The 25023-nt window shown below is 58.2% G+C and overlaps 1 protein-coding gene across 5 annotated transcripts; it reads left to right on the forward strand.

Annotated features, from left to right (window-relative positions):
- Nucleotides 1–221: 221 nt before the first annotated feature.
- KCP (kielin cysteine rich BMP regulator) lies at nt 222–24479 on the forward strand. Of its 5 annotated transcripts, XM_038556567.1 has the most exons (41): nt 222–319; nt 2245–2411; nt 2575–2767; nt 2848–2924; nt 3592–3676; nt 5771–5838; nt 6044–6140; nt 6282–6364; nt 6595–6688; nt 7464–7546; nt 9660–9753; nt 9887–9966; nt 10043–10136; nt 10460–10545; nt 10618–10699; nt 10939–11091; nt 11181–11287; nt 11365–11458; nt 12133–12306; nt 12444–12526; nt 12696–13074; nt 13367–13537; nt 14946–15122; nt 15766–15851; nt 16097–16187; nt 16326–16408; nt 16512–16605; nt 17580–17753; nt 17989–18071; nt 18673–18793; nt 19726–19805; nt 20008–20107; nt 20601–20689; nt 21048–21150; nt 21238–21380; nt 21672–21844; nt 21926–22037; nt 22131–22232; nt 22996–23160; nt 23599–23905; nt 24032–24479. In XM_038556567.1, exons 1-41 carry the CDS (start codon nt 241–243, stop codon nt 24280–24282), a joined length of 5157 nt encoding a protein of 1718 aa, XP_038412495.1. In that variant the 5' UTR covers nt 222–240; the 3' UTR covers nt 24283–24479. The 5 variants fall into 5 exon arrangements, 4 of the variants coding, with proteins under 4 accessions (XP_038412495.1, XP_038412496.1, XP_038412497.1 ...); XR_005369310.1 differs by lacking the exon at nt 24032–24479 and having other exon boundaries at nt 22983–23160; nt 23599–23736; XM_038556568.1 differs by lacking the exons at nt 2575–2767; nt 2848–2924.
- The last annotated feature ends 544 nt before the right edge of the window (nt 24480–25023 follow it).

Here is a 25023-nt window from a genome sequence, read left to right on the forward strand (position 1 = left end):
CCGGGCAAAGGAGTGGCCCCAAGGGGAGGGGGGCCGGAGAACCCGCCGTCCGGGGGCCTCAGAGGGAAGAAGCAGCGTTCATTGTCAGGGTTCCTCGTCCCCCTGCAGGGACCGCAGGCTTCCGCGGCCGTCGGGAGCAGAGCCCTCCCCGAACGAAGCCCGGTGGGAGGCGGCCTGGCGCGTCCCCACCCCGCCCCCCGGCGCCCGGGCCGCGACCGCAGGCGGCGAGGCGGAGCGAGCATGGCCGGGCCCCGGGCAGCGCCGCTCGCCGTCGTCCTGCAGCTCGCGAGCCTGGCCCTGGCCTCGGCGGCGGGCGGAGGTAGGTCGGGGCGCCGAAGGCCGGGGCGGGGGCCGGGGGGGGCGGGGACGGGCGGCCTCTCCCCACCCCGCGAAGGGTGCGAGCGCCGCCCGGGCCGCCGCGGTCCTGGTGCTCCCCGTCGGGCCGGAGCCGTGGGGGGGCGCAGGGGGCTGAGGCCCGGGGCGGGGGCTTCCTGCAGGCAGCGGTGGGGGAGAGGCTGCCCTGGGATCTGGGAGTCTGAAGTTAATTATTTGTCTTGAGAAAGCGGGGAGGAAGGAGGCCCGCTCGGGGGGCTGACTTGAGCCCGTCTGGCCTTCTCCTGGGGGCGGGGGCTCAGGCCGGAATAGAGGGGTCGGCGCAAGGGCTTGGCCGCCGGCGGGGACAGGGGAGCCGCCCGGGACAGCTCCCCGGGGAGCAGTCGGGCTCTGTGAAACCGTCTCCAGCAAGCGGCTGGCCTATCTTCCCTGAGGGTCCCGAAGGACCCCCACCCTCTCCCTGACGCCCTTATTGTGCCTGCTTAAGTAGGCCTGGAGGAGTGGCCTGAGAGGAGGGACCGGGGGCGGGGGGTGACAAGTCCGATGGAGGGTATCTGGCGCTGAGACCTCATTTTCAGCCGCCCTGCAGGGCCCCGGGAAGCGCGCCCCCTACAGGAGCCACACCACCTTCGCGGTGACAGGATACCCGCAAAGGGAGGCGATGGGGATGTGCACAAGAGGCTTGGGTGCCGGCATTTGTTGGGGTGTTAGAACCCAGATGTGGGGAGTAGCGGGGCAGGCTGAAAAGATGGGTGGCGTTTGCAAAAGGTCACATTTGGACTTCCCGCTGGGAACTATCAGACGTAGAGAAGTGATGCCAGAGGTGAGCAGGTGGAGGCAGGGAGGACGCCTCTGATTCAGCCTCCCGAGTGGAGAGAGTGGAGAGGAGAAGAAGGAGGAGTGGGTCGAGGACAACTGAGTTAGACCAGAGGCTGATGCGTTGGGGGGTACACAAGAGGGAAACTGAGCCCCAGATTTCTGAGTCCGTAGGGATGGCAGCAACCAAGACAAGAAACTCAGGCAGGCCAAAACAGGTTTGGAAGAGAGAAGACAATTTAGGTTTCAAATTAGACTCTCCAGTCCTTGCTTGGAAAAGCCAGGGTGGGGAGTGGGTGACACGGCCTCTGCCTTACAGGACTGGTGTCTGCGAGAAACCCTTTTAGCCACCCCAGGCCTGGCCTCATTAATGAGCTGCCTCTGTAGGAAAGACCTTCCCCTCTCCCTCCTCTTCCTTATCCAGACCCTCCACTGCCCACCCTCACCCAGAGGAAGGATCTGGGCTATGGGATGTCCTCAGCGTCAGGCTACCCCCGCCCGGCAGCAAGAACCTCTGTCAGATGCAGAGTGGGGGGTCCCAAAGTGGGATCCCAAACCCCTCCACCACAGGCCCAGAAATAGTGGCGAGGCTGGGGGCGGGGTAGAGGTGGAGCAGAGGGAGCGGTTGCCCCTCCCTGTGCACATTCAGGAAGCAGTGCCTTTGCTGATGGGATGAGGACAGGATGAGAACAGGGGGTTGGAGGGCCTGGTCTGCTCACATGAGACCGCAGGCCCCTTAAAGCAGCCCCGCCTTTCATGCAGCATCTCCCTCTCCTGGGCTGCAACCTGCACAGGCTGCTCTAGTCTCTCCATGTCCCCAGCAGGTCAGGGTCCCTGGGGCTGATACCTGACAAAGGTTCTTGCTACTTGGGAAAGCTGGTCTGGGTGACTTTTGTCCACCTTCTCCCTTCTTCTTCCATGCTCTCACTCCAGCACCCTCACAGACCATATCTCTTCTCTGGAAGGTGGGTGGGCAGGTGGACAGGGGTAGGGCACAGGGTGACCCTCTTCCCCTGCATGGTTTGGAAGACAGGACCCAGGAAACCTTGTTAGCCCTTTACCCACAGGCCCACCTTGGATTCTTGTACCCCTCAGGTGGGGTCATCCTCAGGGAGCCCCCTGAGCTTGCTGACATCCAGGACTACCAGCAGCAGGAGCCAGCCCACTCCTCAGCCCCTGCTGGGGCCCCCCAGGAGCAGTGGCGCCCCCTGGAGGAACGGCTGGGAAGGCTGGAGGCCCAGATGATGGCACTCGGAGAGCAGGTACTGCTGGGGGCCTGTGAGTGTGGGCGGGGGAGGCAGGTCTTGTGGGTTTTTTTGTTTTTGTTTTTGTTTTTTTTTTAGGTCTTGTGTTGTTAAAGGAAAGCAGGGTTGGGTGGGAACTGAGCCAGCACCTCCTACCTTCCCCTCTACCCCTTTCCCCCAGAACAAGGAGCTGCAGGCGAGGGTGAGGCAGCTGGAGTCCTGTGAATGCCGCCGCCCAGCTTCTCCCCAGTGCCAGGGACTGGGGCAGGCCTGGCCTGAGGGTGCTGGCTGGGAGCCTGACACCTGCACAGTCTGTGTGTGCCGGGATGGGGCTGTGCACTGTGAGCCCAAGCCCAGCCTGCCCCATTGCCATGGTGAGTGCTGCCCTATCTGCCTGCCAGGACACCAAGGGATGGCTGTGAGTACCTGGGTGACAGCACTGTCTCCTCCCCAGGCTGCAGCCACCATGGTCAGGCCTATGGCAATGGGGAGACCTTCTCCCCAGACGCCTGCACCACCTGCCACTGCCTGGTGAGTTCCCGTGACCCACCTAGACATCACATATCTGTCCCCCTTACCTGCCTCACTTAAGTTATGCATCACTGCAGCCTGGTATGCTGGAAGTTAAGTGACGGGGTCCACCTGCCCCGCCTCCAACACCTTGCCACCAGTGGCTCTGGCTGATTCCAAGTGGCTCTATTTTCTGGAGCTCAAACCCCACCCCCCTTCTGATTTGGGCCTGGCAAACAGTGGCATGGAGGGCAGAGGGGATGGAGCTGCTTATCTTCCTACATCGCCCCCTCAGCTGTGGCCCTTCCCTGTCCCTGCTCATCCATCTGTCCCTGTCATCTACCTGCCTCCTCTCCCTCACTTGGTTCCACATCCACCTTCTTCCAGCCCTTCCTTCCTCACTTCTCTGTTGAGGAAGCTCTCAGTTTCCTTCCTAGGATCTCTCCATTCTAGAAACTTGCTAGTACCGGGAAGAGATGGTTTCTGGGGGTCAAGAGAAGCAGAAGATGATGGGGGTGGGGGTAGGATGTCTCTTTTCTGCCTTCGGACCAAAGGGAGCCCACGTACCCTGAGCTGCCTTGGCCTCCTGCTCCTCTGTTGTGTCCAGGCCTAGGGTAAGCTTTTGGTTCTGGAGGCAGGCCTTCCAGGGTTCTGATGTCTGTGCAGCCAAGGGTCTTCTTTCCCACAGGAAGGAGCCATAACCTGTACCCAGAAACCATGCCCAGAAGGACCCTGCCCAGAGCCAGGAGCATGCTGTCCGCACTGTGAGCCAGGTCAGCCTCCTGCACTCGTTCTGGGGCCCCCACAGCCATTGCGTGCTACCTTCCACCTGCCACAGGCTGCCTGCCCACTCACTCTGGCAGTAGTTTGGCGACTTCAGAACAGAAGCACAGGGGCACCTGGGTGGCTCAGGTGTTTAGGCATCTGCCTTCAGCTTGGGTCTTGGTCCTGGGGTCCTGGGATCGAGCCCCGTTTCAGGCTCCCTGCTCAGTGGGGTGTCTGCTTCTCTCTCTGCTCCTCACCTCGCTGGTGTTCTCTGTCTCTCTCTCTTTTGCTCTTGCAAATAAAATCTTTTTTAAAAAAACTCAAAAAACTGAAGCACAGTCAGCAAATACTGACTCTGGCCTGGGACTGATCCAGAACCTCTGTATGATCTTTTTCCTGCCCTCAGGGAGCTTCTAACATAGTTGAGAAGACAAACTGATAGCTAATATAACACAACATTTAAGATCCAATGACTAGATTAAAAGACCTATAGAGGGACGCCTGGGTGGCTCGGTGGTTGAGCGTCTGCCTTTGGCTCAGGGCATGATCCCGGAGTCCTGGGATCGAGTCCCACATCGGGCTTCGTGCATTGGAGCCTGCTTCTCCCTCTGCTTGTGTCTCTGCCTCTCTCTCTGTGTGTCTCTCATGAATAAATAAATAAAATCTTAAAAAAAAAAAGACCTATAGAAGGGCAGAATGTGGTTAACTGCCAGAGGGGATGGCAGGAAGGCAGGGGAATCCACTCAAGTCTGTGTCAGGGTGGGCTTTACAGACAGTGGGTCATCTCAGCTGGATCTTCAAGGGAAAGTGAGATTTCACCAGAATGAGATAGCACTTAACAGCCCTTTGGACACAAGAACAGGGTGGGGAGAGATGTGTTGTAGGAAATCAGTCTGGAAAGGCCCAGTGGGAACAGATTGCTGCTATAAGCCCTGCAGTTTGTACTTTCTTCTGTGGGCAATTGGAGCCATTGAAGGCTGCAGAACCAGCATGGCTTGCTTAAAAGAGTGTTTTAGGAATATTCATCTGGTTTGGGCTAGATGCGAGAGACCGTTTAGCAGGCTAGTACAGTAGTCGTCTAGGCATGGAGCCAGGGATGGCAGTGGCAGCAGAGGGAGGGTGTTTCTAAAGCCCAGGCAGGAGCTGGGGACTGGTTAGATCCCATGGAACAGTGGGAGGCTAGGAAGGCAGTGAGTGGTGCCAGTGACATGAAGAGAAGTGGGAGGAGGTGGAGGCTGTGGCTTTGCTGGGAGATGTTACTAGCTCATAGTCAGGGAAATAGGGTTCTCAGATTTAGCAAATAAAATACGAGAGGCCTTGTTAAATTTGAATTTTACATAAACAACACATTTTTTTTTTAGTGTAAGTACATCTAATGCAATATTTGGAACATACTTATACTAAAAAAGTATGGATTGTCTAAATGGAATTCAGATTCAACTAAGCATCCTGTATTTTATCTGGCAAGATAACAGCTAGTAGTATGAAGGATGGGTCAAGGGCTCAGGAGACCAGTGAGGTCTGGGGAGTCCTGGCCAGAGATGAGGAGTGGAGTCTTGGGAGTTGATGGATCACAAAGAAAAGGGACACACACGCACATGCACACACATAGAGCTTTCAGGATACGTGGTGCCTTAAGGCCACTGCTAGTTCACCTGATATCTTTGGTGAAGATTTTTAAAAAGGCACCCTTTTGGGGCAGCCCGGGTGGCTCAGTGGTTTAGCAACGCCGTCATCCCAGGGCGTGATCCTGGGGACCCAGGATTGAGTCCCACGTCAAGCTCTCTGCATGGAGCCTGCTTCTCCCTCTGCGTCTCTCTCTCTCTCTTCTCTCTCTCTGTCTCTCATGATTAAATAAATAAAACCAAAAATCTTAAAAAAAAAAAAGAAATAGAAAAAAAAAAGCACCCTTTCCTCAACACTTCTATCTATTGTAAAATAATGGAAATCTAATTGTTTGAGTTAGACAATTGACTGCCATCTGCTGGAAAGTTGTAGTAATTATAAAAATTTCTGTTTATTGCCTGAATGGTACCCTGTGATGTGGTACCATTGGAGGTGCTATGGGTCTCTAACATGGAGCTCCCGGCCTGGTTTTGCAGGCTGCCCTGGAGGCCACAGATCTGGGGAAAGGTGGCAACCAGAGCCCTGTGTCATCTGCACCTGCCAGGTAAGGGAATCAGAGGCTAGCCCAGCCACCACCCACGTCCCAGATGCCCGGCCTACCCCAGGCCTGGCCCCCAATCTGGGGGCCAGACAGAGCTGCTGCCACCCCCCAGGCGTCAAGGCCTACAGCCTGCTAGGCCCGCTAGGCCAGCAGAGTAACTCAGCTTGGGCAGTGGAGACAGAGGGAGGGCTCAGTGTTTGCCCTGCAGGCAGGGACCGTGCGGTGCCAGACGCCCTCATGCCCAGAGCTCAACTGCCTGGAGAGCTACACCCCGCCTGGGGAGTGCTGCCCTGTCTGCCGGCCAGGTGACCTCCCGCCCTGCCCTGCGCCTCCACCCCCTCAGCCCCTGAGGGTCCAGTACCTACTTGGGGTCATGCCTTCCCCGGGTGATGTCCACTCACCCTGCTCTCTGCTGACCAGCCTGTCATCCTGGCAACCCTCCCCAGGCTGTGAGTATGAGGGGCAGCCTTATGAAGAGGGTGCCAACTTCCTGTCCAGCTCCAACCCTTGTCTACAATGCTCCTGCCTGGTGAGTCCCCACTCCCTTTGTCCAGGCCCTGCTCCTTCTTATATACTCCTTGCCCTACCTTGGGCCATACCTGCTGCTCCTGCATCCCGTCATACACCTTCCAAGACCTGCTGCTGGTGAGGTTCACCTGCATGCCAGCCCCGTGCCCCGCCCCCAAGGATGTCCGGCCCTTGCCCACCTCCTCTCTGGGAGCCGGCCCCGGTGGCTTTACAGCTACCGGTGCATTACAGAGGAGTCTGGTTCGCTGTGTGCCTGTCAAGTGTCCACCCAGCCCCTGCCCTGAGCCGGTCCTGAGGCCTGGGCGCTGCTGCCCGACCTGCCGAGGTAAGGGCCCTGCTCCTGCCCTGGAACCCCAGGGCTGTTGCTCCATCTCTTCAACCCCTGAGCCCATTCTGCTGGCTCTGACCTGGGGGGGTGCGCTCTGGTCAGTGGAGAAGCGATGCCCTATCAAGCCTGCTCTGGAGCTGAGCACGCCCGGGCTGATTCTGCCCTTGCCACTTCATGGCTGTGTGCCTCTGAGGGAGTTACTCTGTGCCTCAGGTCCCCATTGGTGTGGATAATGACACTAGACACCTTATAAATGTTGACCGTAATTATTAGATGCTATGTGCACGGAGACACAGGGTGGGTGCTCCAGGTGGACCACTAGGGGGTGACGCTGAGTCGCACACCAATACCATGGCAAAGGCAGGATGAGAAGCAGGTGCCAGGTACTGTGAAACTCAGGGGAAGGAGCCCTAATCCAGCCTGGACACAGGAAGGAAAGCGTCCAGCTAGGGCATTCCAGGAAGAGAGGCCAGCTTGCACGAAGGCGCAGGACTGACAGTGTGAAGTGGATGTGTGTGAGGTGGGAAGGTGCAAGCAGGCGCAAATGGCCAAAGCCTACAGTGAGAGATGAGGAGGACCGAGAGCAGGGGAGGTGTGCATGGCCGCGCTGGGCCCTGGGAGCCTGCAGGAGTCTAGGCAGAGGCATGACCTGGTGTGGTCTGGGCTCAGGAGGCCCGGAGGGCATGTGGAGGAAGGTAGGAGCAGGCTGGAGCTGGCACTCAGGCTGGCTCCCACCAGGCTTCCTCTCTGCCCGTCTTCACCCCCACCCCAGGCTGTGTGGAAGGTGGCTCTCGCTGGGAGCATGGCCAGGAGTGGACTGCCCCTGGGGACCCCTGCCGGATCTGCCAGTGCCTGGTGAGCCCCACCACTGCTCCCCCACCCCTCCCCTTCCCTGTCCCCAGGCCCACCATATTCATTCCTTCATTTCACTGGGCACATCCCATAGGCACTAGGAGAGGACAGAGCTGGGGAAGGCCAGACCCTGGGCACTGTGAAGGCAGAGACGGGGCTGTGCCTGTCTGCGTGCCAAGTTCTGAGCACAGTAGGAATGCAGCATGGGTTTGTGAATGACCTCAAAGAGCTTGCAAGCTCCAGGAGTGAGGGCAGGATATGACAGGCAGGAACAGTTCCAGGAAGAGAGAAATGCAGAGTACCTGGAGACGTCTAGAACTGTGCTGTCCAGTCTGTAACCATTACTGTGTGTGGCCACTGAGCCCTTGAAATGTGGCCGTCTGATCTGAGATCGGCTGTAGTGAAAAATACACATGGGATTTTAAAGAGTTAGTATGAAAGAAAGGAATGTAAAATATCTTATTAATGCTTTATGTTGATTGTATATTGAAATAACTTCTGGATATATTGAGTTGAATGGAATATGTTAAAATTTAGTTTTATCTGCTTCTTTCTACTTTTTGAAATTTGACTACGAGGGAATCTGAAGTGACTTGTGACTTGTGTTATGTTTCTATTGGACAGTACAGATCTAGAAAATCTTCATGGGAGGGGTGGTGTTTACCTAAGATCTTAAAGGGTGAGTAGAATTTAAGTAGGGAGAAACAGGAAAAGACGCTCCAAAATGTTTGTGCCCCCCTCAAATTCCTATGTTGACATCCTAACCCCCAAGATGATGGTATTAGAAGCGGAGGGGGCTTGGGAGATATTTAGGTCCCGAGAGTGGAGCCTTCATGAATGGGATTCATGTCCTTGTAGAAGGGACCCCAAGGAGCTAGCTCCTCCTCTCTTCAGCCATGTGAAGACACAGTGAAAAGACAGGTGTCTAGGAACTTGGAAGCAGGTCCTTACCAGACACTCTGGCACCTTCATCTTGGACTTCCCAGCCTCCAGAACTCTGTGAACTAGATTTCTGTGGTTTGTGAGTCCCTCAGCCTATAGGATTTCATTACAGCAACCTGAATGGGCAAAGATACCAGGTGTGGGGAACAACAGTCCAGGCAAAACCTGGGGGTGGAAGCGGCGGAGGGACGTGGAAGCCTAACATCCAGGCAGGGCGCATACTGAGGAGGGCTGTATTTCCAACCAGAGCCACGGAGCTCCCTGACAGCTTCCTAAGAACTGAGGACTCCACTGTGCAGGACATGGGGCACCCACCCGCTCTGCACCCATGTGCGTTCCCACCCTGTTCACACGGACCACCCATGCTCACACCTGTGAGAAGAATCACTCGCTGCCCACGTATAGGACTGACCATAGTTAGCCTCGATGCAGGTGGTGAACTCAAGGGGCGGTCTCTGTTTGGGAACAGCTCTGGGGAGTAGCGGCAGCTACTGTTTGGCAGCTTCCAGAGGTGGCTGTCACACCAGACACCATATCTCATTTCATTCCCATAACAGGCTACGAGGACAGGACTATTATTGTCTTTTTTCAGATGGGTAAACTGAGTCACAGAGAGCTTCAGGGTTAAACATATCTGGGTTAAACATCTGTATTAGTTTCCAAGGGCTGCCATAACAAAGGGCCACAAATAGATTGGCTTAAACAAGAGAAATGTATCATTTTGTGGTTCAAGAGGGCACAAGTCCAAGATCAGAGTGTCATCGGGCTGGTTCCTCTTGATAGCTGTGACAGAGACTGTTGTAGGCCTCTCTCCTGCTTCTGGTGGTTTGCTGGCAATCCTTGGTGTCCCTTGGCTTCTGCCTTCCCCTTCACATGCTGCTGTGTGTGTGTGTGTGTGTGTGTGTGTGTGTGTGTGTTCAAATTTCCCCTTTTTATAAGGACAGTTATTGGAGGGGACACCCCACTCCAGTATGACCTCATCTTAACCAGTAATTACATCTGCACCGACCCTGTGTCCCAGTAGGTTATGTTCTGAGGTGCTGGGGGCTAGGACTTCAACATATGAATTTGAGGGGACACAGTTTAAGCCATAACAATATCCAGTAAGTGGATCGCAAGGACTCAACTGCTCTTTCTGCCGCTTTTAATGGCCACTTCCTCTGCCCCCTCCCAGGAGGGCCACATTCAGTGCCGCCAGCGACAGTGTGCCAGCCTGTGCCCATACCCTGCACGTCCCCTGCCTGGCACCTGCTGCCCGCTGTGTGATGGTGAGTCGGTGAGGGGAGCCTGGAGTGGGGGTCCAGAAAACTCACGGCTGGCCCGGCCCAGTCTCCCATGAAGGCCATGACATGCTGCAGTGGGGTTCCTGAGAGGGGTCTGAGGCACCCTCTTCCCCAACAGGCTGTTTCCTAAATGGGCGGGAGTACCGCAGCGGAGAGCCGGTGGGCTCTGGGGACCCCTGCTCGCACTGCCGCTGCGCTGTGAGTGTGGCTGCCTGGCAGGGAGGGCCCGGCTTCCCAGCCTGCCTCTCGAACGCTGACCAGGCCCTGTTGGCAGAATGGGTGTGTCCAGTGTGAGCCTCTGCCCTGCCCGCCTGTGCCCTGCAGATACCCAGGCAGGACCCCTGGGCAGTGCTGCCCAGTCTGTGACGGTGAGCTGGGGACTCGAGTCACCAGGAGAGGGCTGAGCACTGGCCCAGGAGGGGCCCCTGGGGTGGGAGCAGGCATTTGGACCTATGGGAAGCCCCCTTGGACTGTAGGATGGGAGAAGTCCTTGATAAGCCCTGTCACCATGGGCGAGGGTCACGTTCTCACCTCACCTTCTTGTGACAAACTGGGCCCCAGGGGTGGAACTCTTGATCCTGGAGGCAGGGAGGCTGGAGCATCAGGAGGCAGAGTGGATGCCTCGAGGTGGTGTGAGACTTCTCTGTCAGCCTCCAGCTCTGTCCCCCGGTCCTCCTGTCCTCCCGTCCAGGCTGTGAGTACCAGGGACACCAGTATCAGAGTGAAGAGACCTTTAGACTCCAAGAGAGTGGGCGCTGCATCCGCTGCTCCTGCCAGGTAGCAGTCTCACCCTCTCACACCCCAGATCTCTCTCACTCCTTGAGGACCCTCACCCAGTGTCCCTCCTAGGCCGGCGAGGTCTCCTGTGAGGAGCAGGAGTGCCCAGTTGCCCCCTGCACACTGCCCGCCTCTGGCCCCCAGCTCTGTCCAGGTATGTGGAGAGGGTGAGAGGTAGGGGCAGCTTCAAAGGAGTGCTGCTTCCAGCTGCTGCAGATGGAAGGGCATTCCTTCACAGTAAGGGGGGCATTGCTGGGCCCACCAACCATTCCAGTGTGTGCTTAGAGGCCACCGTGGGGATGGCAAAGCCAGGGTCCTGTGGTCTGGGGAGGTCAGGGATGGCTGAAGGTGTTCAGGTTGCCATGGTGATAGCCCCCCCCCCCCTTGCTGCAGCCTGCGTTCTCGATGGAGAGGAGTTTGCTGAGGGGGTCCAGTGGGAGCCTGATGGCCAGCCCTGCACGGCCTGCTCCTGTCATGACGGCATGCCCATGTGTGGGGCTGTGCTCTGCTCCCCAGCTCCCTGCCAGCACCCTACCCAGCCCCCTGGTGAGAACTCCCCCCTGATCTGGCTTTCTTCCCCTGCTGTGTCCAGCCCACCTTGGTTAGCTGGGCTCTGACCAGTCTGCCCCACCCAGGTGCCTGCTGTCCCAGCTGTGAGAGCTGCACCTACCATGGCCAAGTGTACGCCAATGGGCAGAACTTCACAGATGCAGATAGCCCTTGCCATGCCTGCCACTGCAAGGTACCTCCTCTGGCTTGCCACTGCCCTGCTGAGCCCTTCCTGGGGCCCGGCCCCATTGCCCTCTTCCCTGCTCCCAGGATGGGACTGTGAGGTGCTCCTTGGTTGACTGCCCTCCCACAACTTGTGCCAGGCCCCAGAGTGGACCCGGCCAGTGCTGTCCCAGGTGCCCAGGTATGTGCTTCTTACACCTGTCTGGCTTTTGGGCCCTAGACCCAGCGCTCCCATGGCCCCATGGGCTTGGCAGATACCTTAAAAAACAACAGCCTTCTCAAATTGTTTCCAGTCTGACACAGCTTGGAACTCTCTGGATCTCACAGGGTATGGGTGGGAGGGAGAGTACAGATTTATTAATCCCTCATGTTACTATACGACCCTTCCCTCCGACTCTATTTCCTCTTCCAATACCCCCACCAGTCAGATATACTTGTGTATCTATCAGTATAAAGCAGGTTCATGCCACAAACATTTGGGTCTGGCATGTGGGAGGCTGGCTGCTGGCATGCAATGTGACCTGAGCCCTGCCCTCGTGGAGAGTCTGTGTCAGGGTATGTATCACAAACACATGCATGCATGAGCTTCTTGGCTTTCCACCCTCAGAGACATGCACACATGCCTGCAGGTGAATGGGCTCAAATACACACACACACACACACACACACGTGTGTGCTCAGAGTGATAGCCACACTGGCAATATACAGACTCCTCCTCCACTCTCTCCATGGTGCTTCCTAGTGACCTTTCCTCAGTGGCTCTGGACTCCAAAGATAGATGGGCTCTCAGTCCACTCCAAGAACTGTCAATCCTTGCCCCACTCTCCTGCCCCTTTCCACTACCCCAATGCTCAGACTGCATCCTGGAGGAACAAGTATTTGTGGATGGCGAGAGCTTCTCCCACCCCCGGGACCCCTGCCAGGAGTGTCAATGTCGGGAAGGCCATGCCCGTTGCCAGCCTCGGGCCTGCCCCAGGGCCCCCTGTGCCCACCCTCTGCCTGGGCCCTGCTGCCAGAACAACTGCAATGGTGAGGTGGATGGGATGGAGAAGGAGGGGTGGTCTTCTTGGATGGTTGGTCCCATCTGTGGGCTGGAAGAGCTGGAAGGGCGGCATACCAGGGAGGAGTGGGGCCCCTCCCAGGCCTATAGCTGCCCCATCTCCCAGGCTGTGCCTTCGGAGGGAAAGAGTACCCCAACGGAGCCGACTTCCCCCACCCCTCTGACCCCTGCCGTCAGTGTCACTGTCTGGTCAGTCCGCCCCCCCCACCCCGGGTGGGAGGAGGGGTCCAGGGGAGTAGGGGTGGGACTTGGGAAACCTGGACAGGTCCCCCAAGTGGCCGACAGAGACAGAAGGAGCGGGGACGCCCTCTGCCTCCCACCACTAAGCCGCCCGGCGCGACGCGCCCGCCTGTTGCAGAGCGGAAGCGTGCAGTGCCTCGCCCGCCGCTGCCCGCCGCTGCCCTGTCCAGAGCCGGCCCTGCTGCCCGAAGAGTGCTGCCCGCAGTGCCCCGGTAGGCGGCGCACCCCTGGGGCAGATCCAACCCCGACAGGGGGCGCCTCCCCTCCCGGCTCTCCCGGAGCCCCGACGTGCGCGCTCTCCCGCAGCGCCCTCCTCCGGCTGCCCGCGGCCGGGGGGCGGGGGTCCGGCCCGGCTCCTGGAGCATTTCTCCACTGCCCGGCGACCCCTTGCCGCCGCTGCCTCTGCCTCGCCGGCTCCGCGTCCTGCCAGCGGCTGCCCTGCCCGCCTGCGCCCTGCGCCCACCCGCGCCGGGGACCCTGCTGCCCCTCCTGCGACGGTAACGCCTCGGCGGCACCCCCACCGCCCCCGTCCCCTGTTCCCTCCAACTCTGCCCCGGCGGGAGCCTCGCCCTACCTGGCCCCCTCTCTTTCCGTGTCCCCTTCTCCAGCCCCCAACGCTGCGCCAGCCCAGCATCCCCCTCCCTCCAAGCCCACCACTCCCACGTCGGGGTTCTCACTAAGCATGTGGGGGGACAGCGCCTAGTCCGCCTGGCCTGGGAGGCTGTGGGCCCGGGGGACAGCCACCACGACCCCCGCCCCCGCTCCTTCCCTCCTCGCCTGCCCCCCTAGGCTGCCTGTACCAGGGGAAGGAGTTTGCCAGCGGGGAGCGCTTCCCTTCGCCCACTGCCTCCTGCCACGTCTGCCTCTGCTGGGAGGGCAGCGTCAGCTGTGAACCCAGGGCCTGTGCCCCTGCTCAGTGTCCCTTCCCTGCCAGGGATGACTGCTGTCCTGCCTGTGATGGTGAGGGGCAGGGGACCGTGGGGATGAGGGGCTGGGAGGGCTGGGCCAGCAGAGTCTATCACCTAACAAAAACAGCTGATGCTATTTGGCTGTGTGACTTCGGACAAGTTACATAACCTCTCTGGGCCTACTTTTTCTTTTTAATTAAAAAATACATTTTAAAAAGCTGTAGTTTTGTAAAATACGCATTACTACCTTAACCATTGGTAAATGTAACCATATCTCCTATAAAAAAGAGACAGTTGAACAAGATCCAATTTCCCAGTCTTTGGTCATTCTTGTACTAGCCTAGCAATATTGCTACATACCCCTCTATCACCTATAATTTTATTTAGTTAACTGTCTTTCTTCAAATTAATTTTTTTTTAATTTTTATTTATTTATGATAGTCACACAGAGAGAAAGAGAGAGAGGCAGAGACACAGGCAGAGGGAGAAGCAGGCTCCACACACCAGGAGCCCGATGTGGGATTCGATCCCGGGTCTCCAGGATCGCGCCCTGGGCCAAAGGCAGGCGCCAAACCGCTGCACCACCCAGGGATCCCTTCAAATTAATTTTTAAATTTAAATCTTTTCAGAAAAGAGTCTTTATATCATACTGTCAATGAATTCGATTTGCCAGGAATGAAGATTACCATCAATATTAATACAGTTAAACATAAAACATTAAATTCAAGTCAGACACTTTTGCCTGCCAAGGCTTTGAGATGGAGACTCTTTATTTTCTGTTAAGACTTAATTTTTTCTTTATGGCAGTTTTAGGTTGCCAGCAAAAGTGAGAGGGAGGTACAGAGATTTTGTATGTACTCCCTGGTCCCTCACCCAGCCTCCCTCATTATCCACATCCCCCACTGGAGGGATGCATTTGATGCAGTTATAATTGATGAGCCAACACCGACACATCATTATCACCTGAAGTGCCCTCTCTTTTTAAAAAGGTCAGCAAGAGTCAAAAAGCTGCTGGGGTCAAGGCTGCCAACACCCCAGGATCCCTCCCTGTCTCTGATTAATCAGAGGGCTTGAAAGAGTAATGGAAAGAGGATACCTTGAACCATATCTCCCAAGCCATCCTGGGCTATTTCTAGCTCTCAGATTGGGAACATTGATGCCTTCTGGCCAGGCAGTGGCCTGCTGGGTATTTAACTTTAGGGACAGATTCTGTGTGGGTCTTTCCCAATAGATTGCAGGCTTAAAAGGGAGGAAGTTGGCCCTTTGGCCAGTCCCCCCACGCCAGACTCCTCTGACCCCCTTCCCCTGCCTGGCTCGAGTCCTTCCCTCCCACAAGTTGCTGTGTCTTTGAGGCCCCAGCTTGGGCCCAAGGGCCCAAGCTCGGAATGGAAGCAGAGGACTGACTGTTCATCCCTCTCCCTTTCTGCCCTTTGCCTGCCCCTCCCCATCCTTTCTTGAAGGTTGTGAGTATCTAGGGGAGTCCTACCTGAGCAGCCAGGAGTTCCCGGATCCCCGAGAGCCCTGCAATCTGTGCACCTGCCTCGGAGGCTATGTGACCTGTGGCCGCCGGCCCTGTGAGCCTCCGGGCTGCAGCCACCCGCTCACCTCAGCTGGACACTGCTGCCCGACCTGCCAGGGTAGGACAGCACCTGCCCTTCCTGCCCCTTCTGGAGCTCTGGGGGGCCTAGAGTCCCCCCTCTCCTGAGATAGCCACACAGCAAACCCACAGCCTGTACTCTCCTCACACCACACCCAGGCCCTCCTGTCTGTCCCTGCCGTCACCTCAGACCAGTGGTTGTGTTCGTTAAAAAACTGGTCCTTGTGTTTCCAGAACTTCCTGCTCTTTAATTGTCTCGTCACCTTCCTCAAATGTCACATCACCAGATTCCACCCATTTAGTGGCCCCCAGACCCTAGAGTCACCAGTCACGAGGGGCAGCTTCCTTCCCTCCCGGCTCCTTTTGCCCATGATCCCGAGCCCAGCCCACCTCTTGCCTTCATTTCCAGGAGTGCCCTTCCTCACCTCCTCTGCCCATGGGCCCTGCAGACAGAAGCTCACCAGCAGTTTTAGATCCCACCTCCAGTCCTCACTCCCGTCATGCCTGCCCCTCTCAGCAGCCAGGCAATGTCTCTCTTCCCACCTTCACCTTGGTGGCTGCTGCAGGCCACACTTGATGTCTCCCGTCTATGTTGGCTTTGGTGGAGGTCCCGGGGCCCAGCTGTATGTGTGGCCATGGAAGGCTGCATTCATGGCTGCTCTTTATGTTTCCTCCTCTGCCAGGGTGCCTCTATCACGGGGTCACTGCAGCCTCTGGAGAGACCCTTCCTGACCCACTTGACCCCAGCTGCTCCCTCTGCACCTGCCAGGTGAGGTGGCCTTTTGGAATCTTGGTAACCTTCCATCCCTCAATCCTCCTTTCTGGCCAGGAAGGCCTTGTTTCCTCCCACCCCATCTCACAGGGTACCATCTGGTGGAAGGCAACTGGGCCAAGGGATGGGGGTTGGAACCTGGCAGGCTCAGTACGGGCACCCCACCCTAGGGCAGTGTGTAGCCTCATTTGAGGTGGTGAGACATGGAGTCAAGAAGTGGCAGTGTGACCTCTCTCCCCCAGGAAGGATCCATGCGCTGCCAGAAGAAGCCATGTCCTCCGGCTCTCTGCCCCCACCCCTCTCCAGGACCCTGCTTCTGCCCTGTTTGCCACAGTGAGCTGCCTTCCACTTGCCCCAGTCTCCCCCTGCACCCTATGCTCGTCCTCATCCCTCCCCGCCTGTGTCTACCAGCCTGAGGCTGCACAGGGCAAGGTGGCATAGCCCTTTGCCCAGGAAACATGTTTCCCACAGACTGCCTCTCCCAGGGCCAGGAGCACCGGGACGGGGAAGAGTTTGAGGGGCCCCCAGGCAGCTGTGAGTGGTGTCGTTGTCAGGTAGGCAGGGAGGGAGCACAGTGGTTAGCAGTGGGGGCAGGCCCACAATGCCTCTGGGGTACCTGGCCTAGGGGGCAGGTCAGGGAACCCACATCTCCTGCAGGCTGGCCAGGTCAGCTGTGTGCGGCTGCCGTGCCCTCATCTGTCCTGCCCGCTCCAGGTCACGGAGCAGGGGAGCTGCTGCCCTCGCTGCAGAGGTATGCCCGGCCCCATGTGGCTGCCCCCTTGCTTTTGCCCCTGGGTCTGATGCCCTGTACCTGCCCCTCCTTGCCCTCCTAGCTCTCCCTTGCCCCCCACCCCCGCCCTCCGCCCTGCTGGCCCTGCCACACCTTGGCCCTTGAACGCTCCTCCTTGGTAGTCTTCAGTTCTTCCTTCCTCTCTCTGCCCCTGGCCTGGCCAGACCATCACCCCCTCAAAACTGCCCCGCTTCATAACCACACTCTATTCATCATCATCATAATGACGATTAACATTTGTTGAGCTCTGCACTTGACACATATCTCATTTAACCCACACACGATCAGATAGGTACTGTGATTATTGTCATTTTACAGATGAGAAATCTGAGGTACAGTGAGATAACATATAACTTGCCTGTGGTCATGCAGCTAGTAGGTGGCAGTCAGGATTTACATCTTCACTGTCTGGTACTAGAATATGAGCCTTTCGTAGGCTGCCTCTTGGCCCTTGCCCCGAACACTGCTCAGCAGGGTATAGCTTCCACAGAACTGTCACAGCATCTCATGTGCCCTTGAGGTAGGCAAGACAGATGAAATCCCCATTTAACAGGTGAGGAGATTGATGCTTGGAGAGGTTGTTACCTTGGGCACATGCTTAGCAATGGAGCCTTTCATTCTTTCCACATGCACTTATTACACACCTGCTGCATGCCAGGTACCGTTGCTGGTACTGGGCTCCTATTTGTTGTAGTCCTTGGTCTGGCAGGCAAGCACGCATGGAATAGGATAAGAACCCAGGTGTTCTGACCCTCACCCCGGGCCTTTCCCCTGCACCAAGACAGGAGCTCTGTCCCAGGCCACCTTCCTACCACATCTGTGCAGATCCCTCTCCTGGTACCCACATGCCCTGCTGACCACCCAGGGTTGGGGAGACAAGGGCATACATGCAGAACCAAAGACTCAGAGCTCACCCCTGCTCACCTGGGATGCAGGCTGCCTGGCTCATGGGGAGGAGCACCCTGAAGGCAGTAGCTGGGTGCACCCCAAGAGCCCCTGCTCCTCCTGCATGTGTCATGAGGGCGTTGTCACCTGTGCCCGCGTCCAGTGTATCAGCTCCTGTGCCCAGCCCCACCAAGTGCTCAGTGACTGCTGCCCACGATGCTCTGGTACTGGAGCCTGGGGACCGGGTGAGGGAAGTCAGGGAGGCAGCCCCTGGTCAACATCTCCCTCCTTTGAACTGGGCTGGGCGGCAGAGACGGGCTATTCTAGAAGTGAGCCCCATTCTTGCACACACACCCCTGGAGCTGGGGGGCACTGTGGGGACAGATGACCCTGCCCCCTGGCATTCCTGCCAGCCTAAAGCCTCCCTGGTCCTGTTCTGCTTCTGCCCCCCACCCCAAGACTGTGAGCATGAGGGCCACAAGTATGAACCAGGGGAGAGCTTCCAGCCTGGGGCAGACCCGTGTGAAGTATGCCTCTGTGAGGTGGGTGACGGCAACATCAAGGGGGGAGCCTGGACCCTGTGGGGAGCAGGCACTGTGGGGGTCAGAGACAGGACTGTGCCCCTGTGGCCAGAAGGTGAGGCAGGACTTGGAGTGAAGAGCTAAGCAGGGCCAGGAAGTGTGGGGTGGGATGGGCACCAAGTGTGGGGAGTTGGGGAGGCAGGCAGTGGGAAAGCCCTCCTGGCTGGGGTGTAGGGTGGGTATGTATGGGAGGTAGGGGAGACACCTGGGAAGTGGTTGCGGGGCATGTTAGGGAATTGCCATTTGGAGCAGATGTTCAGTGGCCTATGTGTGGAGACTTGGCAGGCAGGGGAGGAGGATGGCATATAGGAGGGTCAACAGCCACATGAAGGTTCAGGCCCAAGTAACTGGAGAGAGAAGGGGACGTCACCTCTGGGAATTAGAGCATGGGGTGAGGGGCACCCTGGGGAGATGGGGAGCCTCACTGGAGTTTAACCTGCCCAAGACATATCCAGGAGGAGGCGCAGCAGACAGATGGAAGGGCCTGGAGCCCAGGGAAAGAGGGTGTCTCTCAGCTTTCAGGGCCTGGGACCCACCCACCTTTGCTCACTTGTTTTTGTAGCTGCAGCCTGAGGGACCCCCCAGCATTCAGTGTCACCGACGGCAGTGTCCCAGCCTGGTGGGCTGTCCCACCAGCCAGGTCCTGCCCCCTGGGCCCCAGCACTGCTGCCCCACGTGTGCCCGTGAGTTCCCGGGATATGGGGGTAGAAAAGAGGGTAGGACTGCCACTCTCAGAGTGATACTGGAAGAGCCAGCCAGCTCTCCTCTGCAGCCTTAGCTCTCACTCTTACCTGAGTCCAATGGACTATTCTGGAAGCCCATGCCCTGGCAGGTGAGGCCTGCACCCCACCACCCCCAACCTAGGACAAATGGGGAAACTGGCGGAGATCCCTGGACTCTGAAGCCCGGCACAGTTTGTGGAGCATCTTGCCCAGCAGGTGGCGATGGAGGCAGGAGTTTTGTCGGCTGCTGGTTTCTTGAGAGCAGTAATGGGGAGACCAGAGAGGCCACAGGGGTGGGGAACAGTTCTTACCCACACTTGCTAGGATGTGCTTCAAGGGGAGAGAAGAAGACCAAATTTATTAAGCATCTACTGCATTCTAGACACTGTACTTGGTGCTTTTAATAAACAGTATCCCATTTAATTCTCTGTTGCCCACTGAGGGGTATTGTTCCACTTTTACAGATGAGAAAACTGAGGTTCAGAGAAGTTGATTAGTCTGCCCAAAATGGCACAGGCACTCAATGCTGGAGCCAGGACTAGAACCTGGGGTCCCCACCTGGCTCTGCTTCCTCATGCCCTTTTAACCAGGTAATAGGAAAGGAAATAGCCGAAGAAGCAGACAAGGTGTCCTGATGGTCTGTAGTGACCTCAGGCTAAGGAAGCCACACCCTGTCCATCTCCAGGCCTTCCACCCTAGTAGTCTGCAAAGTTCTTTTTAAAAAGTCCAACCTTTTCTTTGCCCCAGAAGAAAGAGGACTTATCCTCTTGGAATCAAGGTGTTGGGCATATGAGTATGCCTAGGCCTAGAAAGTCTGGGGACACAGTGGGTAAGTGGGCTTTTGCCCCCTGATTCCCCCTTCCACCCCCAACGCTGAGTTCCTGTCTTCACAGAAGCGCTGAGTAACTGCACAGAAGGCCTGCTGGGGTCTGAGCTGGCCCCGCCGGACCCTTGCTACACCTGCCGGTGCCAGGTGAGCCCTTCTGCCTCGGGGACTCCCAAAGCTCTGTCTTCCTCCCTCATAGGCTGTGGCAGCCACTCCTCTCCTGTGGCAGGTCCAGGCTCCCCAAGGACCCAATGTCCACGCACTTACCTTGAGTATCATAGCTGCCTAAGTCTACTCCCAACACCCTGCTCCCTCCCTCTACCGATGGTGTTCATATGTCCTTCCACAGGATCTAACGTGGTTCTGCATTCGCCAGGACTGTCCTGAGCTCAGCTGTCCCCCATCAGAGCGCCATACCCTCCCTGGGAGATGCTGCCCCGAGTGCCGAGGTGAATGCCAGCCTTACCTGCATCCTCTTAGCATGAGCCCTGGGATAGACAGGAAGGGTGGCATCCAAAGGCTAAGTGGGCGACCTGGGGTCTATACTCCAAATGCAGTCTTCGTTCTTTTGTAGAAGTGAAGAGTGGTTCACTGGAGTGTAGAAAACAGAGGAAAGCAGGGAATGACCTCTGGATTCTCAAGGCCTCGCGCGAGGCTTATCAGTGGGCTCAAGGACTTCAGGCCCACTGGCCAGGCATTGCTCTGAGCTGGCAGCTGGCCCATGGGAAGGTTCCAGCCTCTGGCTCTTTGGGCTTTCGGGACCTTTCCCATTTCCCAAATACTGGCGTAGGGCCTGCCATCTAGTAGGTCATCTGGATGCCCATCAGGGTGTTAGTAGAATGGTGTGGGCACCTGGCTGCGGTGGGCCTTCAGGGTAAGCTTCAGAGAGGAGGATGCAGCTGGAAAGACAATGCTCCCCCATCCTCATTTCTTCCTGCTCAGAATGTGTGGTGGAGGCCGAGGGCCGGAGAGTGGCAGATGGAGAGAGCTGGCAAGACCCTAGCAATGCTTGTGTTACTTGCACCTGCCATGTAAGCTGGGTGGTAGGCGGGCATGGGGTGGGGCGGAGGGCCCTACAAATGGATAAAGGGAGGAGTCTCAAGACACTGGGCCAGTGAATATGGGGTATTTGAGATAATTAGAAAAAGCCCCCCCCCCCCCCCCCCCCCCCCCCCCCGGCCGGGAGAGTGGGCAGCGGCATCCCTGTGCTGGGCAGGGAGCTAAGAGCTGGCTTTCATCCCTCACTTGGACATGAAGTGGGTGTTCTTGGGCAGGGGCAGAGAGAAGGGGCTGCTGCCTCAGAAGGTGACCCAGAGGGCCCCGAGAAGTATGAGGCCAGGGGCCCCAGGCCCTGCACAAAGTCCCTAGAGCAATAACATCTGTCCTCAGCGGGGTCAAGTGGAGTGCGACCTGGAGGAGTGCCCCGCCCTCTCCTGCCCCCACGGCTGGGCGAAGGTGCGAGAGGCTGGCCGCTGCTGTGACCGATGCCAAGGTGCCAGCCAGACGGTGGGACTTGGGGACGAGTGAGACCCAGTGCGAGGGACAGGCAGTTGACCCTCCCCCGCTCCTGTCCCCTCAGCCCCCGCCCGGTCGTGCGAGCACCAGGGCCGGGCGGTGGCCCCGGGGGAGCGCTGGGCCGTGGACCTTTGCACCACCTGCTCCTGCGTGGCCGGCACCGTGCGCTGCCAGAGCCAGCGCTGCCCGCCGCTCTCCTGTGGCCCCGTGAGTGCCGCGGCCGGGGCGGTGGGGGCGGGGGCACGTGGCAGCGCGGTCCTGGGAACCCGGCGGGAGGAGGCAGGGCGTGGGTAGTGGCGGCCGCGCGGGGAGCGGACGGGGACCCGGGGCTGTGCGGCTCCAGGCGCCGCCACAAGGAGGTGCCCTGAGCCCGCTCGCGCTGAGCCCGGAGCGAAGCTGGAGTCCCGGGAGACTCCGGGCGATCCTCGGTCCCAGGGGATCTGCGTGGGGCACGGCGGGGAGCGCGATGTGTCTGACCAGGGTCTGGGCTGAGGCCAGGACGAGGCCCCGGCCCTGAGTCCCGGCAGCTGCTGCCCCCGCTGCCTGCCGCGCCCCGCCTCCTGCATGGCCTTCGGAGACCCTCACTACCGCACCTTCGACGGCCGCCTGCTGCACTTCCAGGGCAGCTGCAGCTACGTGCTGGCCAAGGACTGCAGCCGAGGGGACTTCAGGTGCGCAGCCCCCTCCGCCTTCTCCCTAACTCCCTACACCTGGCCCTGCTGACCGCTGCACCTGGGCCTCTCACGCCACAGCGTGCACGTGACCAACGATAACCGGGGCCGGAGGGGTGTGGCCTGGACCCAGGAGGTGGCGGTGCTGCTCGGAGGCGTGGCAGTGCGGCTGCTGCAGGGCAAAGCGGTCACGGTGAGCAGAGCTGAGCACCCGGCGGCGAGCATCGGTCCTCGCTGTCCACTCGACAGTCCCGACTTCGCCCCTCCTCCTGCCTCCCTCCTCCAGGTGGACGGGCGCCCGGTGACCTTGCCCTTCCTACTGGAGCCGCTGCTGTACGTGGAGCTGCGGAGACGCACCTTGATCCTGCATGCCCAGCCCGGGCTCCAGGTGCAGAGCCAGGGCCAGGGGGCGCGTGGGAGCTTCCGACCTGCTCAGGCCTCTGGATCTGTGTAGAGGGAATGGGAATACCAGCCAGGTTCAGGGCCAGATCAGGCCAGGGAGGTGAGAAAGTTCTGCTGAATTCCGAGGGGAAGAGAGGAATCATGGTCAGACACCTTGGGTGCAATGAAAGGCATTCTGAGCCTAGTTTCTAATCTTGGTTCCACCACCGACACACTGGGACTCAGGCCAGTACCAACGCCCTCTGAGCCTGTTTTCTAGTTGGTAAAAAGGGGGAAAGATTGGGGGGGATGTCAGCCAAGGTCTCCTAGCTGACTTCTGAGATTCCTTCCAACTCCCATGTGAAAGAGTACATTTCACCCTGCCTTTGGCAAGAAGTACAATTTGTAAATTCATAAAATAAGGCTTGTCCGTATTTCTGATCTGGACTCTAATTGTGCTCTATCCTCTGTGAGGTCCTAATGCCCACGAGAAAGTGAATTTCTGGAAGTGGGTTGCATTTCATCAGGGGCCCAGCTCAGGGATGCCAATGGGAGAAGGTGCCCTCCTGCCAGAGTTGTGGGCATGCCTTCTGTTTGCCCAGGACTCACAGCATGTGCCAACTTGGCTTTGGCCAGAGCAGCCTCCTTTCCATGGGGAGCCTCTACCCACCCATTCTCCTCCCCTACAGCATGGAGTGTGTTGACAACACCTGTGGCCAGGTTGGGGTCCCTACCTTTCCCCATTCCTCAATCCCAGCCTCTCAGCACAGGTGCTGTGGGACGGGCAGTCTCAAGTGGAGGTGAGCGTGCCTGGCTCCTACCATGGCCAGATGTGTGGGCTCTGTGGGAACTTCAATGGCTTTGCCCAGGATGATCTGCAGGGCCGCGAGGGGCTGCTCCTGCCCACAGAGGCTGCGTTTGGGAATAGCTGGCAGGTGAGTGGCACAGGAGCTGGGTAGCCGAGAGAGGCATAGTTGAGTGTGAGTCTTAGAACAGCCCTTCTATATAGAAAGTGGGGGGACACAGATGGTCTTTGCAGCTTCAGGATGATTTGCGGGCTTCTTGCCTGTCCTGGTGCTGGGGAGGCAGGATGGCCCTTTGAAAGAGGCATCATCTAAATCCACAAGTCCTGCCTTGCCACTCACTGGCTGTGTGACCTTGGATAAGCCACTCATCTGCTCTGGGCCTTGACTTGTTCATCTGTAAAATAGGAACAAGAGAAAGTAGGTGGTGTTCCCTTTGCTATTCTTGTGGGGGGTGGGGAGGATTGAAGCTAAACCAAATTATTTGGTGGAAAGTGTTTTGAAGAACATAGCACACAAAGGTCAGCTGCCAGTGAATGCTGTCACATCAGGGTCACTCTTCCCACCTAGGTCCCAGAAGGGCCTGGACCTAGTCGGCCGTGTTCCAAGGGCCGTGAGGTGGACCCGTGCAAGGCAGCAGGTTACCGTGCCCGGCGTGAGGCCAATGCCCGCTGTGGGGTGCTCAAGTCCTCCCCGTTCAGTCGCTGCCATGCTGTGGTGCCGCCAGAGCCCTTCTTTGCCGCCTGCGTGTATGACCTGTGTGCTTGTGGCCCTGGCTCTCTGGCTGACACCTGCCTCTGTGACGCCCTGGAAGCCTATGCCAGCCACTGTCGCCAGGCAGGGGTGACGCCTGCCTGGCGGGGCCCCACGCTTTGCGGTGAGGGGGCAATGCCCTGCGCATGCTGGGGAAGAGGGTGGCGCAGAGGGCTCAGGTCTGGATGGGGTAGGTACCGGGAGGGCCGCCGGCGTGCCCCCGTGACCCTGACTTCCACTCCACTTGCAGTGGTGGGCTGTCCCCTGGACCGAGGCTTCGTGTTCGATGAATGTGGCCCACCCTGTCCCCGCACCTGCTTCAACCAGCACATCCCCCTGGGGGAGCTGGCAGCCCACTGTGTGAGGCCCTGCGTTCCCGGCTGCCAGTGCCCCGCAGGCCTGGTGGAGCACGAGGCCCACTGTATCTCACCTGAGGCCTGCCCCCCAGTCCAACTCACTGGGGACCGACCACCCACACCTCTGCCCAGCCCCAGCCAGTAGCCCCAGGGGGCACCCTGAGCCAGGATGACCCCAGGACTCATCAGGTCAAAAGCCTCCCCTTGGAGAACAGCTCTTGCCGTGGCCAGAGCCATGGAGAGAGTGCCCCACCCAGACCCCGGGAGCCTGGGCCTGTGTTCCACAGAGACCTCACTATGTTCAGTCAGAAGCAGTAAAATTGGGGTCTCTCCTAAGGCATACTTGTGTGTCTGTGTGTTTTCTCCTGGTGTGGGGATGGTGGCAGCTGTGGGAACTGTGGGGACTGAGCCCTACATCCTGCTCACTTCTTGCACCTGCCTAGGCTGCCCTCACCTGCCATACCCTGGTGTTACCTGGGAAACCCTGTACTGGATGGAAGGAGGACCCAGGTATCTTGGTCTCAGCACTGTGCTCACACTGTATCACAAGCATGGCCCATGGTCTGCATGCTGGTCCCTGGATTCATGTGGAATCCTGTGGGGGCTGAGGAACAGAGAAGGGGCTCAATCCCCACATGGCATTCCTTTTCCTCTTGATTTGGGGGATACCAAGAGCTAGGTGCCTCCTGGGCCGCTCTAAGAGCTGGTGACAGAGGGACCCCAAGCTTGTAGGGGGGAACAAGAGATACGGTAGATCATGATGAAATATGGACATGTGCACATATGCACACACATACACACACACTAACACCCCTCAGAAACCCTGGTAAGGGATCCCTGGGTGGCGCAGCGGTTTGGCGCCTGCCTTTGGCCCAGGGCGCGATTC

The sequence above is a fragment of the Canis lupus genome, chromosome 14, assembly GCF_011100685.1.
Source record: "Canis lupus familiaris isolate Mischka breed German Shepherd chromosome 14, alternate assembly UU_Cfam_GSD_1.0, whole genome shotgun sequence".
In the NCBI taxonomy this organism is placed as follows: Eukaryota; Metazoa; Chordata; class Mammalia; order Carnivora; family Canidae; genus Canis; species Canis lupus.